At 45.0% G+C, this 16,952-nt stretch overlaps 1 protein-coding gene across 1 annotated transcript in view; it reads right to left on the bottom strand.

Moving 5' to 3' along the window:
• Positions 1-15,504, bottom strand: part of LOC126188715 (uncharacterized) — a 59,357-nt gene extending 43,853 nt beyond the window's left edge. Inside the window, exon 1 of the mRNA XM_049930322.1 lies at positions 15,429-15,504. Within this exon, the coding sequence (XP_049786279.1) occupies positions 15,429-15,489 (61 nt within the window). The 5' untranslated portion in view covers positions 15,490-15,504. The remainder of the gene's footprint in view (positions 1-15,428) is intronic.
• Positions 15,505-16,952: the final 1,448 nt, after the last annotated feature.

Genomic DNA, 16,952 nt, shown 5'->3' with positions numbered 1-16,952 from the left:
TGGTCCAACTGAGGCGCCAGGTGGAAATGGCATGGCAAGCCGTTCCACAGGACTACATCCAGCATCTCTACGATCGTCTCCATGGGAGAATAGCAGCCTGCATTGCTGCGAAAGGTGGATATACACTGTACTAGTGCCGACATTGTGCATGCTCTGTTGCCTGTGTCTATGTGCCTGTGGTTCTGTCAGTGTGATCATGTGATGTATCTGACCCCAGGAATGTGTCAATAAAGTTTCCCCTTCCTGGGACAATGAATTCACGGTGTTCTTATTTCAATTTCCAGGAGTGTAGTTCTAAATTCTAGTGGACCAGTGACCTCAGAAGTTGAGTCCCATAGTGCTCAGAGCCAATTGATCCATTTTTTTGCAAAACTGTTTTTCCTAGTTCACAAATGCACCGCCATATAATACCTAGGACCTTAATCAGACTTATTATCAGGTTACGTTGGATGAGGGGTCTAAACACGTCACAGCATTTCCGCTGAGTGCAAACTGTTTGAATTTGATCATGTTCCATTTGGCCTTGCGAGAGATGCTCCATCTCATCTCAGTTACTGGACTAGTTGTCATCCAACATTAAATTTAAATTCGTTCATCATTATCTTGATAATTTGCTGATGTCCAGTTTCAGAGAAGTGTTTTCACCATGCTCAGGGAGGCAGGACTGTCTGCCAGACTGGGCAAGTATAAAACTCTATTACTGGAAATGTCATTTTTGGGGCATATCGTCTCACCACGTGAAGTGCGAGTGGATTCAGAATGCACACAGTGTGCACCGCCTCTTAATATTAGGGAAATGTCTAGGTTCGTTGGGGTGTTGAACTTTTTCAGGTAATTAACTCCGAATTTTTCTCAGCTGCCCAAATTGTAGAGTGCATTGCACAAGAAGCGACAAGAGATTTAGTGGAGGGAATCATAGCAAGATGCTTTTGAATCCTTGAAGGACGCTATAGTATTCACTTACGTACTGACAATTACCAATTATGAGAAACTGTACATTGCTCATACAGATCCTTCCCTGTTGGAAGTGGAAGCTATATTTCTACAGGAACACCTGGAAGGTTGTTGTACTTGTCTCGGAGATTATAGCCGTCAGGAAAAACACCATTACGTTAATGAGCTGGAAGCCTAGTCTATATTGTTCGTGGTAGAGAGGTTTCGTTTTTACCGAGAACGTGGACGATAACAATTCGAGATCGAAAATTAGACTCTGAGCAGGGTGTTGGCTGGACCAAACCACATGAGAAGAATAGCTAGATAACTGGTCTGGATGTCGCCATTTCGGCCTAGAAGTTTGACGTGAAGCATGTAAAGGCACATGATAACATGACTGAAAACAGATTGAGTAGAACGCTCCAAGGGCATCTTGTGAAGGTGGGAACGGAGATGTTAGGACGAAAACACAAGACTCGGAGTGTTAACTATTTTATGAGAGCTTTTGGCAATATTTCAGGACATTTCGAAGTATCAACAAGTGAATAATTTCGTGTGTGCCATCATGGATAACCAGGCCATGGGGGACTTGGTGAAGCCATATTGCAGATAGGTATAGTATGTTGTACGGCTAGATGCAACCACCATCCTAGGACAGTGATTCCAGAAGGATTGGTGCCCACGTTATTCGCCTGTTCCCACCTGTTGCCAGCGGGCGGCCACCTGGAAGTGTGCAGGACACGTACAAAGATCGGAGGAGAATTCATTTGGAAAGAGATAGTAGCGCATATTAGAACTCTGGCGCCCACGTACAAAACTATATCTATCGGAAAGGCACCACACGATGTTAAAGAAAAGATGTTAGCATCTAAGCCTGTGGAGGAACAAATGGAGAAGTCATACACTAAAGGAAAAAAAATTGCTATATCAAGGAGGAGTTGTGGAACGGAAACGAAAGTTGGTAGGGGTGGTTCTACATCTGAAAGATGATGAATATTCAATTTCGGGCCAGTTGCGTAATACCGTGGCCTTAACATCAAGTGACCACGTCCAATCTCAACAGTAGCTCACACTAGAGACCGTTAGAGCGTGTATTTAAAGGGGAAACTGATTTGCATCCTCAGACTCCATTATCAACACCTCACTTAGTTTGAACGAGGTAGTGCAGTAGGGCTACGAGAAGAGGGATGTTCCTTCTGCCATAGTGCAGGAAGACTTGGCAGGGACATAGACACTGCACATGTTTTCTGGCAGCGGTGATCACAAGGATATATGGTCGCGAGAAGACCGTTCTCTGGTCGGCCACGTGATATTACCGAGAGGGAACACCTGCGTGTCTGGCGTATGTCTGGTGCATCGTACAGCAGATGCAGCAGCAATCTAAGCAGCAGTTGGCATCACTGTGACACAACGAACTGTTACGAATCGGCTATTTCAAGGGCAGCTTCGAGCCAGATGCCCTGTAGCGTTTATTCCTCTAGCCGCATATTACAGCAATTTGCGACCTTAGCGGTGTCAAGCGAGAGCTCATTGGACGTCAGGGTGGAGGGCTGTTGTGTTTTCTGATGACAGCTGATTCTACATCCACATCAACATCTACGTGATTACTCTGCTATTCACAATAAAGTGCCTGGCAGAGGGTTCAGTGAACCACCTTCAAGGTGTCTCTCTACCGTTCCACTCTCGAACGGCGCGCAGAGAAAACAAGCACTTAGATTTTTCTGTGCGAGCCCTGATTTCTCTTATCGTGGTGATCTTTTCTCCCTATGTAGGTTGGTGCCAACAGAATATTTTCGCAATCTGAGGAGAAAAATGCTAATTGAAATTTCATGAGAAGACCTTGTCACAACGAAAACCGCCTTTGTTTTAATGATTACCACTCCAATTCAAGAATTACGTCTGTGGCACCAACTCCACTATTTCGCTATATTACAAAACGAGCTGCCCTTCCTTGAACTTTTTCGATGTCATCCGTCAGTCTCACCTGATGCGGATCCCACACGGCACAGCACTACTCCAGTACAGGGCGGACAAGCGTGTTGTGAGCAATCTCTTTAGTTGATCTGTTGCACCTTTTAAGTGTTCTACCAATGAATTGTAGTTTTGGTTTGCTCTACCCACAACTTCAGGAACAATAGAGGGCCTATAACACTTCCTTGGGTAAGTGCCAGTGGTGTGCATGTGTCAGACACAAGGAGACGAGTTGAGGGCCAGCAAGAAACCTGTCAGCATGCCGAAACACACATTCTTTGCATCAGGAGTTATGCTCAGGGATGAGATTTCATATGACAGCAGGAGCACATTGGTGGTTATTCCACGCACACTGACTGCAAGTCTGTACGTAAATCTCGTGATTCGTCCTGTGGTGATGCCATTCGTAAACAGCATTCCAATGGGATAGCGCTTGCCCACATACCCCAAAACGCTCTACGCAGTGTCGACATGTTGCCTTGGCGTGATCGCTCATCAGATCTGTCTCCAATGGAGCACACATGGGACATCATCGAACTACAATTCAAGCGTGGTCCACAAATGGTATTAACCGTCCGTGCATTAACCGACCAATTGGGACAGACATGGAACTCAATACCATAAACTGACATCCGGCAGCAGTACATCACAGTGATGCACGTTTGCATGCTTTCCTTCAACATCCTGGTGGTTACACCGTCATTAATGTCAGTGTGTATCTAATCGTGATTCTATTTCCATGCTCGCGATCGGCACACAAGTACTGCTGGCATGCGTGGACAACATTAGTGGATTTTCTTGGCTATTTCACACCAGGACTGCCCGGCACAGGCGGTAGTACGCTGGTTGAGGCAGGTATTACGAACTTTCGGTTCTTGCCCGACCTTGAGTCTGTTAATTCGACGGCTTTAACGACCAGGGCATTTAAGCTGTTCTGTTTAGTTTACGTGTTTCGATTTAGGGGTGTGCTAACAATACTATTCTAGTAAGCATTATCAAGTCTTCCACCTTATATTTTGGAGGATGAACGTCGACGATCGTGCTACGCACAATACACATGGCACGTTATTTTTTGATAAGACACATTGCAGTTGTATTCACATTGCTGTAGACACTCTTGAGTATGGGTCTTGCCCGAAACCGATTGTTCGCAATAAACTGATTTGAAAAACAACATGGTACAACAACGTTCTTCTTCGCAAGTAAAACGGCCCATATCTCAACAGGTATTTGTTTCAGAACATACAATTACGGGAACTTTTTTTCTGGTTTTTACCAGTAAAGCCATTTGCAGGAATATGTGAAACATATGTTGAGCATTCTGTATAACACTCGTTAACACGCAAGGATAGCAGATACATTTGACAAATACTGTCACCTCAGACACCAGTTTCTGCCTGCACGAGATGAAGACACTGTGAATATTTTTCTTTGCTTATTTTACTGGTTAGCGATTGTGTGAGAGACTTCATGGGGCTAATGCACAAAGGTAAATGATAGCACATTGATGACGACAATGTGCAATCGCACCCGGTTGCTTCTTATGTACATATTGTGAGTTCCATTTTTATTGTAACTGCTCACAGTGGAGACCACCCGCTTGGTATGAATATCGCCACTTGTTACGAGATAGCAATATACAGTGAATGCATCACATATGCATGCGGCGCTTTTAGGGTGTTTATGTGATCGTGGGTCCTTTCAGACAGACGAACGTGCAGACAGATGAAATGTTGTGATGTGTGATACGGTTCGCGTCTCCGAGGGCACTTGTTTTGTTATAGCCGAGCTGCTTCTCGAGCGTTTTCATCTGCTTCGCCGTGCAAAAGCACCTTGTCGTCTTGTTCCTGACATGAATAGCGGACAAATCTGCTGCTCAAAGAACGCTGCGTCAATCACACTGCCCGCAACACACGAGGAACAAACGCTACGTAGTCAAACGAACTTACATTCGTCAACGTTGTCTACCGTGGTAAAGATACACTACTGGCCATTAAAATTGCTACACCAAGAATAAATGCAGATGATAAACGGGTATTCATTGGACAAACAAGTTATACTAGAACTGACAAGTGAAAACATTTTCACACAATTTGGGTGCATAGATCCTGAGAAATCAGTACCCAGAACAACCACCTCTGGCCGTAATAACGATCCTGATACGCCTGGGCATAGGGTCAAACAGAGCTTGGATGGCGTGTCCAAGTACAGCTACCCATCCAGCTTCAACACGATACCACAGTTCATCAAGTGTAGTGACTGGCGTATTGTGACGAGCCAGTTGCTCGGATACCAATGACCAGACGTTTTCAATTGGTGAGAGATCTGGAGAATGTGCTCGCCAGCACAGCAGTCGTACATTTTCTGCATCCAGAAAGGCCCGTACAAGACCTGCAACATGCGGTCTTGCATTATCCTCCGCAAATGAAGGGTTTCGCAGGGGTCGTAACACATTTGAAATGTAACGACCACGGTTCAAAGTGCTGTAAATGTGAACAAGAGGTGACCGAGACGTGTAGCCAACGGCACCCCATACCATCACTCCGGGTGATACTCCAGGATGACGATGAGGAACACACGCTTCCAGTGTGCGTTCACCACGACGTCGCCAAACGCGGATACAACCATCGTGATGCTGTAAACAGAACCTGGATTCATCCGAAAAAGTGGCATTTTGCCATTCGTGCACCCAGGTTTGTCGTTGAGTATACCATCGCAGGCGCTCCTGTCTGTGATGCAGCGTCAAGGGTAACCGCAGGCATGGTCTCCGAGCTGATAGTCCATGTTGCTGCAAACATCGTCGAACTGTTCTTGCAGATGGTTGTTATCTTGCAAACGTCCCCATCTGTTGACTCAGGGATCGAGACGTGGCTGCACTATCCGTTGCAGCCGTGAGGATAAGATGCCTGTCGTCTGGACTGCTAATGATACGAGGCCGTTGGGATCCAGCACGGCGTTCCGTATTACCCTTCTGAACCCACCAATTCCATATTCTGCTAACAGTCATTGGATCTCGACCAACGCAAGCAGCAATGTCGCGATACGATAAATCGCAATCGCGATAGGCTACAATCCGACCTTTATCAAAGTCGAAAACGTGATGGTATGCATTTCTGTCCATTATGTCCGTTATAATTATCCGGGCTGTTATGCCGTGGTCGGTTGATGAATTTTGCCTCAGTTCCCAACGTTTCGTCTCCGACTGCGGGAGACATCTTCAAGGGGGTCCGTAGGTCGATGGAAGGTCCAACACACCCATTGGCTCGCTACTGACTGCCGCTAAATTCCGTGTCCGCGCGCTCCCGCGCCGCGGTGTGACGTCACCTGTTTTGAAAACGTCAGTGCAATTGGCCGCTGTCCGTCGCCGTCGATCGCCGTTGCCGTCACCCAGTAGTGGAGGGATGGTACACATCTTCTTTAACACCGGCATCCATATCCCGTTTAATTTCACGCCCTCCTCCTTCCGGTTGAAATTATTTGGGTGTTTAGCGATTTCGATTGCCTCCCTGTAGAGCCTTTCGTAGTATCCGCTTGTGGCCGCTAGTACCTGCGTCTCCTCGGACCGAATATTGTGGTTCCCTGGCTGGAAAACATGCTCCGCAACAGCTGATCGTTCCGTTTCTCCTCTTCTACAATTTCCCTTGTGCTCTTCCAAACGTTTAGAAACAATTCTTTTAGTGGTACCCACATAAACATCACCACAGCTGCATAGGATGCTATACACTCCAGCTTTTTCCAAAGGTTTGCGAGCGTCCTTTGCAGGCTTAGGGTATTCCTGTATCTTCCTGGTGGGCTTGTAAATTACGGTAATATTCCACTTCGTCGAGATCCTCCCTATTCCTTCCGTTAAATTTTTAACAAACGGCAGGAAAACCTTAGATTTTGCAGTAGCCTCTACGTCAATATGATTTCTGCGTGGCTGCCTCAACGCACGTTTTATTTCGGCGGACGAATATCCGTTCTTCGTTAGTGCATTGTGGAGATGTTCCATCTCAGCGTCGAGCAACTCAGGTTCACAAATATTTCTAGCTCTGTCCGCTAACGTCTTCTCCTTACACGAGGCATCACAACAACGTTTCACCAGGCAACGTCGGTCAACTGCTCTTTGTGTATGAGAAATCGGTTGGAAACTTTCCTCATGTCAGCATGTTGTAGGTGTTGCCACCGGCGCCAACCTTGTGTGAATGCTCTGAAAAGTTAATCATTCGCATATCACAGCATCTTCTTCCTATCGGTTAAATTTCGCGTCTGTAGCACGTCATGTTCGTGGTGTTGCAATTTTAATGGCCAGTAGTGTACAATTCCGGAGACATGTTCATAAGATCTTTTTTCCTCCATTTCCACTCAGAAATCCGTCCCTGAAGTTTGTTGGTTTTATTAATGTTCCCTCTGTATAGAGACGCTTCATTTCGGAGACTTACGTATAATACAATCTAAAATGGCCATTATGTATTATCTGTAATTCACATTGTCATGACAAATGAAATAAAATACACGATTTGTATGGAAGCTATTAGCTTACGGTTCAGCTTACTCAGAGAGGCAGACAATATAACAGCGGAGTCTTTCGACTTAAGCTCCTAACTCAGGGCTTCACAAAATACGTGCTCGCGGAGCAAGCTGTGAGCAGCAAGGCACGAGCACGGAGCGGTGCGAGCACGCTACCCCCACTACTGGACCAGATCGGAAAGTGGGGAGAGTCACGTGGTGCACACAACAGCTGCCGCCAGTCAATGTAAATCCGCGGCCACCTGCAGGGATATCACTCACGATTTATTACTGCGACAAATGAAACAAATAAAGGAGAATGTACACGTGCTACATAATTTTATTAGCTTAGTGTATGCCTCTACATTCGTATTAATTTGTGAACAGTTACACAATAAAAGGTGTCACTGAAGTGTGGGATTCTCGGTTATCTTGTACTTTTTGTCCTTTACAATTGCGTTTATGTTCGGGGTAATTGTTCTTGTGCATTGTAGGCGCAGCGTGCAGTTTAAATTTCGATCAGACAATGCGTTTCTCAGGCGTGTCTTGTTACATTTCATTGCAGAGAACAGTTGTTCACAAACATACGTGGAACCGAACATTGATATTATTGAAGCCACCAGTTTGTGCAAACGAGGAAACCTATCATGAGGGAACTGTCTGTAGAATTACAAAATGTTTTTCTTGTTCTGAAATTTGTCTCTATTCTCTGTCACACTGCAGGTCAATAATTTCTAGTTGCAGCTCAGGACGAATCTTTTCAATATTCTCTGAATATGGAGAGGCGAACAGATCAAAATCTCCGTCTAGTGCTGTCAGGTCTTGAAAGTGTTGATCAAATTCTTTCTTAAAGGCAACTAAACTATGTGAATGATGTTCACAGTCTTTGTGAACATCTTTCATGGATGATAATTTAGGAAAATGAGCTAGATTTCCTGTTTCCAGCTGACTCACACAAAGTGTCAATTTCATTTTAAAAGCTCGTATTCGATCCATGAAATGAGTAATTAGCACATCTTTAGCTTGTAGTGAAATGTTCAAAGCATTCAGATGGCTAGTTAAATCTGCCAAGAATGCGAGATCACATTTCCATGAAGGCTCTTTCAATTCAGGAACACACATGTTATTTAATTCCATGAACACATTTATCTCATCTAATAGGCAAAAAAATCGATTTAATAATTCGCCACGACTAAGCCAGCGGACCTCGCTGTAATAAGGCAGGCTACCATACTGGCTTTCTACACCCTCAAGAAAGCTTTTAAATTGCTTGTGTTGTAGTCCATGCTTCCTTATGTAATTGGTTGTACGAACAACAACAACCATCACATTTTTTAGAGTGATACTCTTTGCACATAAGTTTTCCTGGTGGATCACACAGTGAACGCCCCTTATTTCATTCAGCACGGTCAGTTTTTGCATTTTCTCCTTCAACAGCGCAACGAAACCTGATTTTTTCCCTGCATTCGGCATGGTTAGTTTTTGCATTTTCTCCTTCAACAGCGCAACAAAACCTGATGTTTTCTCTGTCATCGCTGGTGCACCGTTTGTAGACACTGAAACTAACGAATTCCACGACAATCCTACATTTTCAACACTTTCTTCAACACTACTTAATATATCACCTCCGATTGCAGTGTTCTTCATGGCTACTACATCGAGGAGCTCTTCCCTCACCTGAAGATCTCTATTAAAACCTCTCATAAATATGGCAAGCTGCGCTATTCCAGTGATAACAACACTTTCGTCCAGAGCTAGAGAATACGCCATTAAATCTTTACAGATATTTGCAAGTTGTCTCTGGATATCGTCTGCCATGTCCTGTATGCGACGCATAATGGTCATGTTAGATAATGGCACAATCCGAAATTGTTCAACTTGAGATGGACACATATGTTCCGCTGCAACTACCAAACATTCTTTTATTAAATCGCCATCAGTGAAGGGGCGCAGGGATTTTGCTAAAAGCAAACCAATTTTGTAACTCACTCTGAGAGCTGCCTCAGTTGATTTTTCTTCGTCGTCCAGATCTTCTTCGGGTAGCTTCCTTTTAAGTTTAATAACTTCCTGTGCACGATCTGGTCCATCACATTTTCCACTTCCGTAGTGGTACGACACATAATGTCGCTGCAAATTAAATTTCCTGAAAGAATTCAGCGTATTGTGACATACTAAACATTTTGGAACACCATATTTTTCTGTGAACAGATACAATTCCTCCCAATGGGAGTTAAACTGCGAAAGCATGGTTAGGGTTACACAACGGCGACTTGACATGATTCTTAACCAGCGCAATGACTGTTAGAGCTGATCGTAGTGCTTTAAGGGGCTCGGGAAAGGCTCAAAATCATGAAAAGTTCAATTTTTACTTTTTTGCGTTTTCTGAATCTGCAGACTATTACCTTTTAATAGAAATATAATTTATTCAGTTCCGAAGACTACAACTATTTTTAAATTTTTTTTTGAAGTGTGTTCTACATGGGCGTGACCCACTGTGGCGCTGTTAAACTGCTGTCAAATGGTGTTATTTTTAACGTCCGTGTTCATCAGGTACATTTTAGTGATGTGAGATAAAGTATGTGTTGTGGCTAACCTGTGATGGTTCAATATACACTCCTGGAAATGGAAAAAAGAACACATTGACACCGGTGTGTCAGACCCACCATACTTGCTCCGGACACTGCGAGAGGGCTGTACAAGCAATGATCACACGCACGGCACAGCGGACACACCAGGAACCGCGGTGTTGGCCGTCGAATGGCGCTAGCTGCGCAGCATTTGTGCACCGCCGCCGTCAGTGTCAGCCAGTTTGCCGTGGCATACGGAGCTCCATCGCAGTCTTTAACACTGGTAGCATGCCGCGACAGCGTGGACGTGAACCGTATGTGCAGTTGACGGACTTTGAGCGAGGGCGTATAGTGGGCATGCGGGAGGCCGGGTGGACGTACCGCCGAATTGCTCAACACGTGGGGCGTGAGGTCTCCACAGTACATCGATGTTGTCGCCAGTGGTCGGCGGAAGGTGCACGTGCCCGTCGACCTGGGACCGGACCGCAGCGACGCACGGATGCACGCCAAGACCGTAGGATCCTACGCAGTGCTGTAGGGGACCGCACCGCCACTTCCCAGCAAATTAGGGACACTGTTGCTCCTGGGGTATCGGCGAGGACCATTCGCAACCGTCTCCATGAAGCTGGGCTACGGTCCTGCACACCGTTAGGCCGTCTTCCGCTCACGCCCCAACATCGTGCAGCCCGCCTCCAGTGGTGTCGCGACAGGCGTGAATGGAGGGTCGAATGGAGACGTGTCGTCTTCAGCGATGAGAGTCGCTTCTGCCTTGGTGCCAATGATGGTCGTATGCGTGTTTGGCGTCGTGCAGGTGAGCGCCACAATCAGGACTGCATACGACCGAGGCACACAGGGCCAACACCCGGCATCATGGCGTGGGGAGCGATCTCCTACACTGGCCGTACACCACTGGTGATCGTCGACGGGACACTGAATAGTGCACGGTACATCCAAACCGTCATCGAACGCATCGTTCTACCATTCCTAGACCGACAAGGGAACTTGCTGTTCCAACAGGACAATGCACGTCCGCATGTATCCCGTGCCACCGAACGTGCTCTAGAAGGTGTAAGTCAACTACCCTGGCCAGCAAGATCTCCGGATCTGTCCCCCATTGAGCATGTTTGGGACTGGATGAAGCGTCGTCTCACGCGGTCTGCACGTCCAGCACCAACGCTGGTCCAACTGAGGCGCCAGGTGGAAATGGCATGGCAAGCCGTTCCACAGGACTACATCCAGCATCTCTACGATCGTCTCCATGGGAGAATAGCAGCCTGCATTGCTGCGAAAGGTGGATATACACTGTACTAGTGCCGACATTGTGCATGCTCTGTTGCCTGTGTCTATGTGCCTGTGGTTCTGTCAGTGTGATCATGTGATGTATCTGACCCCAGGAATGTGTCAATAAAGTTTCCCCTTCCTGGGACAATGAATTCACGGTGTTCTTATTTCAATTTCCAGGAGTGTATATCGCTGGTGTGATTGTCGATTGTTTCATGTTTATTTACTCTGTCGTTATCTCGAAAATATTCGTAATTAATTCTGTTTCTTGAGTCTCTGTTTTGTTGAAGTATAATAATGAGTAAAATTAAAGTTATCAGAAATCCTCTGAAGGCTTTTAAGAAAAGGAGAAATGTTGGAAAGCCAAAGGTATGTGTTACTACTGTAAACAATAAAGACGATAACCAAGTGAGTGAACCTAACCTCTCAAGTACACCTGCCCATAGCAGTCAAAGTGGGAATGAAAATACTTCACAGAAGAAGCTTGGTTCAATGAGTGAAAACTACACTCCTGGAAATTGAAATAAGAACACCGTGAATTCATTGTCCCAGGAAGGGGAAACTTTATTGACACATTCTTGGGGTCACATACATCACATGATCACACTGACAGAACCACAGGCACATAGACACAGGCAACAGAGCATGCACAATGTCGGCACTAGTACAGTGTATATCCACCTTTCGCAGCAATGCAGGCTGCTATTCTCCCATGGAGACGGTCGTAGAGATGCTGGATGTAGTCCTGTGGAACGGCTTGCCATGCCATTTCCACCTGGCGCCTCAGTTGGACCAGCGTTCGTGCTGGACGTGCAGCCCGCGTGAGACGACGCTTCATCCATTCCCAAACATGCTCAATTGGGGACAGATCCGGAGATCTTGCTGGCCTGGGTAGCTGACTTACACCTTCTAGAGCACGTTGGGTGGCACGGGATACATGCGGACGTGCATTGTCCTGTTGGAACAGCAAGTTCCCTTGCCGGTCTAGGAATGGTAGAACGATGGGTTCGATGACGGTTTGGATGTACCGTGCACTTTTCAGTGTCCCCTCGACGATCACCAGTGGTGTACGGCCAGTGTAGGAGATCGCTCCCCACACCATGATGCCGGGTGTTGGCCCTGTGTGCCTCAGTCGTATGCAGTCCTGATTGTGGCGCTCACCTGCACGGCGCCAAACACGCATACGACCATCATTGGCACCAAGGCAGAAGCGACTCTCATCGCTGAAGACGACACGTCTCCATTCGTCCCTCCATTCACGCCTGTCGCGACACCACTGGAGGCGGGCTGCACGATGTTGGGGCGTGAGCGGAAGACGGCCTAACGGTGTGCGGGACCGTAACCCAGCTTCATGGAGACGGTTGCGAATGGTCCTCGCCGATACCCCAGGAGCAACAGTGTACCTAATTTGCTGGGAAGTGGCGGTTGGTCCCCTACGGCACTGCGTAGGATCCTACGGTCTTGGCGTGCATCCGTGCGTCGCTGCGGTCCGGTCCCAGGTCGACGGGCACGTGCACCTTCCGCGGACCACTGGCGACAACATCGATGTACTGTGGAGACCTCACGCCCCACGTGTTGAGCAATTCGGCGGTACGTCCACCCGGCCTCCCGCATGCCCACTATACGCCCTCGCTCAAAGTCCGTCAACTGCACATACGGTTCACGTCCACGCTGTCGTGGCATGCTACCAGTGTTAAAGACAGCGATGGAGCTCCGTATGCCACGGCAAACTGGCTGGCACTGACGGCGGCGGTGCACAAATGCTGCGCAGCTAGCGCCATTCGACGGCCAACACCGCGGTTCCTGGTGTGTCCGCTGTGCCGTGCGTGTGATCATTGCTTGTACAGCCCTCTCGCAGTGTCCGGAGCAAGTATGGTGGGTCTGACACACCGGTGTCAATGTGTTCTTTTTTCCATATCCAGGAGTGTATGAATGTTTTATGGGCGAATCGGATGTGAATGAAATATTTGATATGTCGGTTCTCAAAGGAATTTTTTCAAATTGTGTAAGATGTATTCATTGTAGTGAAGTTGGTCTGGAACTCTCCATAATAAAGCACGTAGGACTTGCTAGTGAAATACAACTGTAATGTGATAAGTGTTCATACATGACCACTTTTTGGAACAGTGTTGCAGTAACTGCAACTGAAGAAAATGGTAGCAAAATCTACGAACACAACATTAGATTTGTTTATTCCTTGCGTTCAGTTGGTAAGGGTGCTACTGCAGGTGCAATTTTCTGTGGCATCATGAATCTTCCAAATCCCCCAACCAAGTTTACGACCTATAATAAATTAATAGGGTCTAAAGTAGAAGATGTCTGTATAGAATAATGAAGAATGCTGTGGCAGAGGCAGTAATGGAAAATAATGGTAACAGAGATTTGACTGCAGCGTTCGATGGTTCCTGGCATAAACGGGGACACACATCTCTTCATGGTGTAGTATCTGCCACCAGTATGTATACAGGGAAAGTTTTAGATGTAGCAGTAATATCAAAGTATTGTAGATGTCCACAAAAATATAAAGGTACACATTAAAATAATAGCAAAGCTAACTATAGTGGCTGTAGTTGAGGAATGGAAGTGGCTGGTGTTGCCAGTATATTCCAGCGTTCAAGGCGTGTGATAAAGTGCGATATGTTAATTACCTTGGTGATGGTGCTTCTTAAAGTTTCAAACATGTTCAAGGACTGAAGCCCTATGGTGATGATGTTGCAGTGCAGAAATTTGAGTGTACTGGATACGTACAGAAGCGAATGGGAACAAGACTTCGGCGACTGAAAGCTTCGTACAAAAAACAAAAACTCAGTGATGGTAAAGGGTTGGATGGGAAGGGAAGGTTAACTGACAGTGTAATTGACAAAATACAGAACTATTATGGAATGGCTATTAGGCAAAATACACAAAGTGTCGCCGAAATGAAGAAGGCTGTTTGGGCTCTTTTTTTCACACTTCTTCAACCGATGAAAATCCCCAACATAGCTTGTGTCCCAAAGAAGAAGACAGTTGGTGTAATTATAACAAAGGATTGCTAACTGGTGAAGTTTACACTCATAAGCATAGTCTGCCTCATGCAATAATGGAGGTGATAAAACCTATTTTCAGAGACTTAGCAGCACCTGAACTGTTGAAAAAGTGTATTCACGGAAAAACTCAAAACCCCAATGAAAGTGCAAATAGTGTTATATGGTCGAGAATCCCCAAGACTGTATTTGTTGGAATAGAAACACTTCACTTTGGTGTGTATGATGCTGTTGCGACTTTCAATGATGGCAACAATGGAAGGTGCAAGGTATTTAGAAATATGGGAATGAAGATAGGTTCTAACATGGTACGAGCGATGCTTGCTTTAGACAAGGAACTCCTTCGGGCTGCAGACAGGGCTGTAAAGAGTCTAGAAATACAAGCAAGAGTAAACAGGAGGAGGAACAAGAGGAAGCTGGAGGAAGAGTTTGCAGAGGATGAAGATAATCGATCCTATGGACCTGGAATGCACTAAAAAGTTAATCCAATCTTTGTCGCTCGATTCCCAAAACTTTTATTTTCTCATACTAATTACATGTTTTCTAAGGATCTTCCAAACATATTTGTTTCAAACTTTCAGTAAATGTTACATAGTACCTTCTGCATACTTTAACACAGCCTTTTTTCCAAAAAAACTGTATATTTTTGAATATATAAATAAAAAATTGCAAAAGAATGTTGTGAATTTTCATTACAATTGAAAAAAAATCATCTTTAATAACTGAACTAAAATTTTGTAAAATCCCTGTGTTAAGTTGTAGCCCATATTCCAATAAATAATCTGTAAAAAGTTCAACTTCCTACCTCAAATACTTTGTGAGGAAAGATGTAATTTATAAGCGTTATTTTAACATTGCAAGTATAGGGCGTTCCGGAGCCCCTTAAACGTTACATAGTCGGCGCGAATTCAATAGGCACGCTGCGGCCCTTTTTAAACGTGCATGCGCATTTCCCCTCCCTCCCTACTCTGCGACCTTGCACCTGCTCGCGAGCACGTGCCTGAGCAGACGCGAGTACTTGCGCTCAAAACCGGCCAGTTGTTAAGCCCTGTCCTAACTGATATTCTTAGACCTATGGTATCTTGGGTAGCTTCGTGTTAACACTGTACCTAGGAGGATAAGAGTATCCGTGTACCCATTACCAATATCCGATTAGAATACTCACACTGTAGGGACGCTACGGCCAGAAGCGCCAGAAGGAATGAACACATGCTCCCAGGTGTCATTTTGGCTACGTTCGTTTTCTTCGCCAAGCCGCTGAAGACTGGTTCTCTCGCAAAAAATCTCGGCTCTCTGCTATATGTAATCGATGTTCTCGCCTTATTTCTCGAAGTGAGGCTTTTATCTATCAGGCTTTTAATCAGCATCACAACCTCAGCTCTTATCGGCATCGGACATGAACCAATTATATTTATCTGTTAGTTTTATCATCGCGACTTGACACACAGCTTGCAACTCACCTGGGTTGTTTGGGAATCTGTAACATGTGAGATCCAAAACTGTTATCTGCTGCGAACGGGATATTCCAGTAATGATGAAGTAACACTGACTATATCTGCCCACTCCATCACTGCAGATCTTTCCTTAGACCTGATCGATACACGACTAGCGTCAACATTCCGACTTCGCTAAAATAGCCTTAACTCGAAGTAAAATGCAGATATGTGTTTTCGTACGTTGTGTAGCACGAGTAACCTTCTTTGTGCTATAACATCTTCTGTCGTTCATATTTGTGCTTTTACACAACTTTAACAGTAGTACTCTCATTCAAATCATTGTTAACCAAGATTGTCAGTGTAGATATTAAAGTGAATAAAAGTACAATTTTGAGAATTTTCGTAGGTTATGAGTATTATGCGTAACATATTTCGCAATTAAATCGTCGTTTGGAACTTCATTCCAGTAGGACACATTATAACTAACATATCATTTCACATTTGTTTCTCCCTTTTCAATACGTATATTGTCAGCGTTTATCATAAATTAACGCTATTTTCGTGTTTGTAATGGCTATAACCTCAAAACAAATTTCAGGAAATTAATAACTTTCATCCCAGGTATTTCTGTTGCCTTAATAGAAATCTCGTTTTGCGTACTAATTGTTTGTGTGTGTGTGATTAAAGTTGGGATACTAATATAAGCAAAGCTTTGCAGTAATATATGAATCTGTATGCCCCAGAAAACAAATTGGAATCGCAATATGACAAGGAAATTTAAAGTAATACTCACAGACACACAAACTTACTGAATGCAGGTATTATCAGTAATTCACATTGTCATGACAAATGAAATAAAACGTATGATTTGTAAGGAAGCTATTAGCTAACGGTTCAGCTTACTTAGAGAGGCAGACAATATAACAGCAGAGTCTTTCGTCTTAAGCTCCTAACTGATATTCTTAGACCTATGGTATCTTGGGTAACTTCGTGTTAACACTGCATCTAGGAGGATAAGCGTAGCCGTGTACCCATTATCAACATCCGATTAGGATAGAGATAGATAAACAAATTGGAAACACAATCTGACAAGGTGTATGTAAAGTAATACTCACAGACACACAAACGTAACTAACACAGTTGCAACTGAAATGAATGTTTCATAGCTAACTGTTCAACCATCAATCAGAAAGTAATTTTTCGTCAAGAAAATGTTCAAAAATTGTGAAGTGTGTTTGCTCTCGCCTTTGGCC

Source organism: Schistocerca cancellata, chromosome 5 (assembly GCF_023864275.1).
Source record: "Schistocerca cancellata isolate TAMUIC-IGC-003103 chromosome 5, iqSchCanc2.1, whole genome shotgun sequence".
Taxonomy (NCBI): Eukaryota; Metazoa; Arthropoda; class Insecta; order Orthoptera; family Acrididae; genus Schistocerca; species Schistocerca cancellata.
Note: the sequence above shows the minus strand (reverse complement) of the source record. Positions and strands in the feature narration are given on the sequence as shown.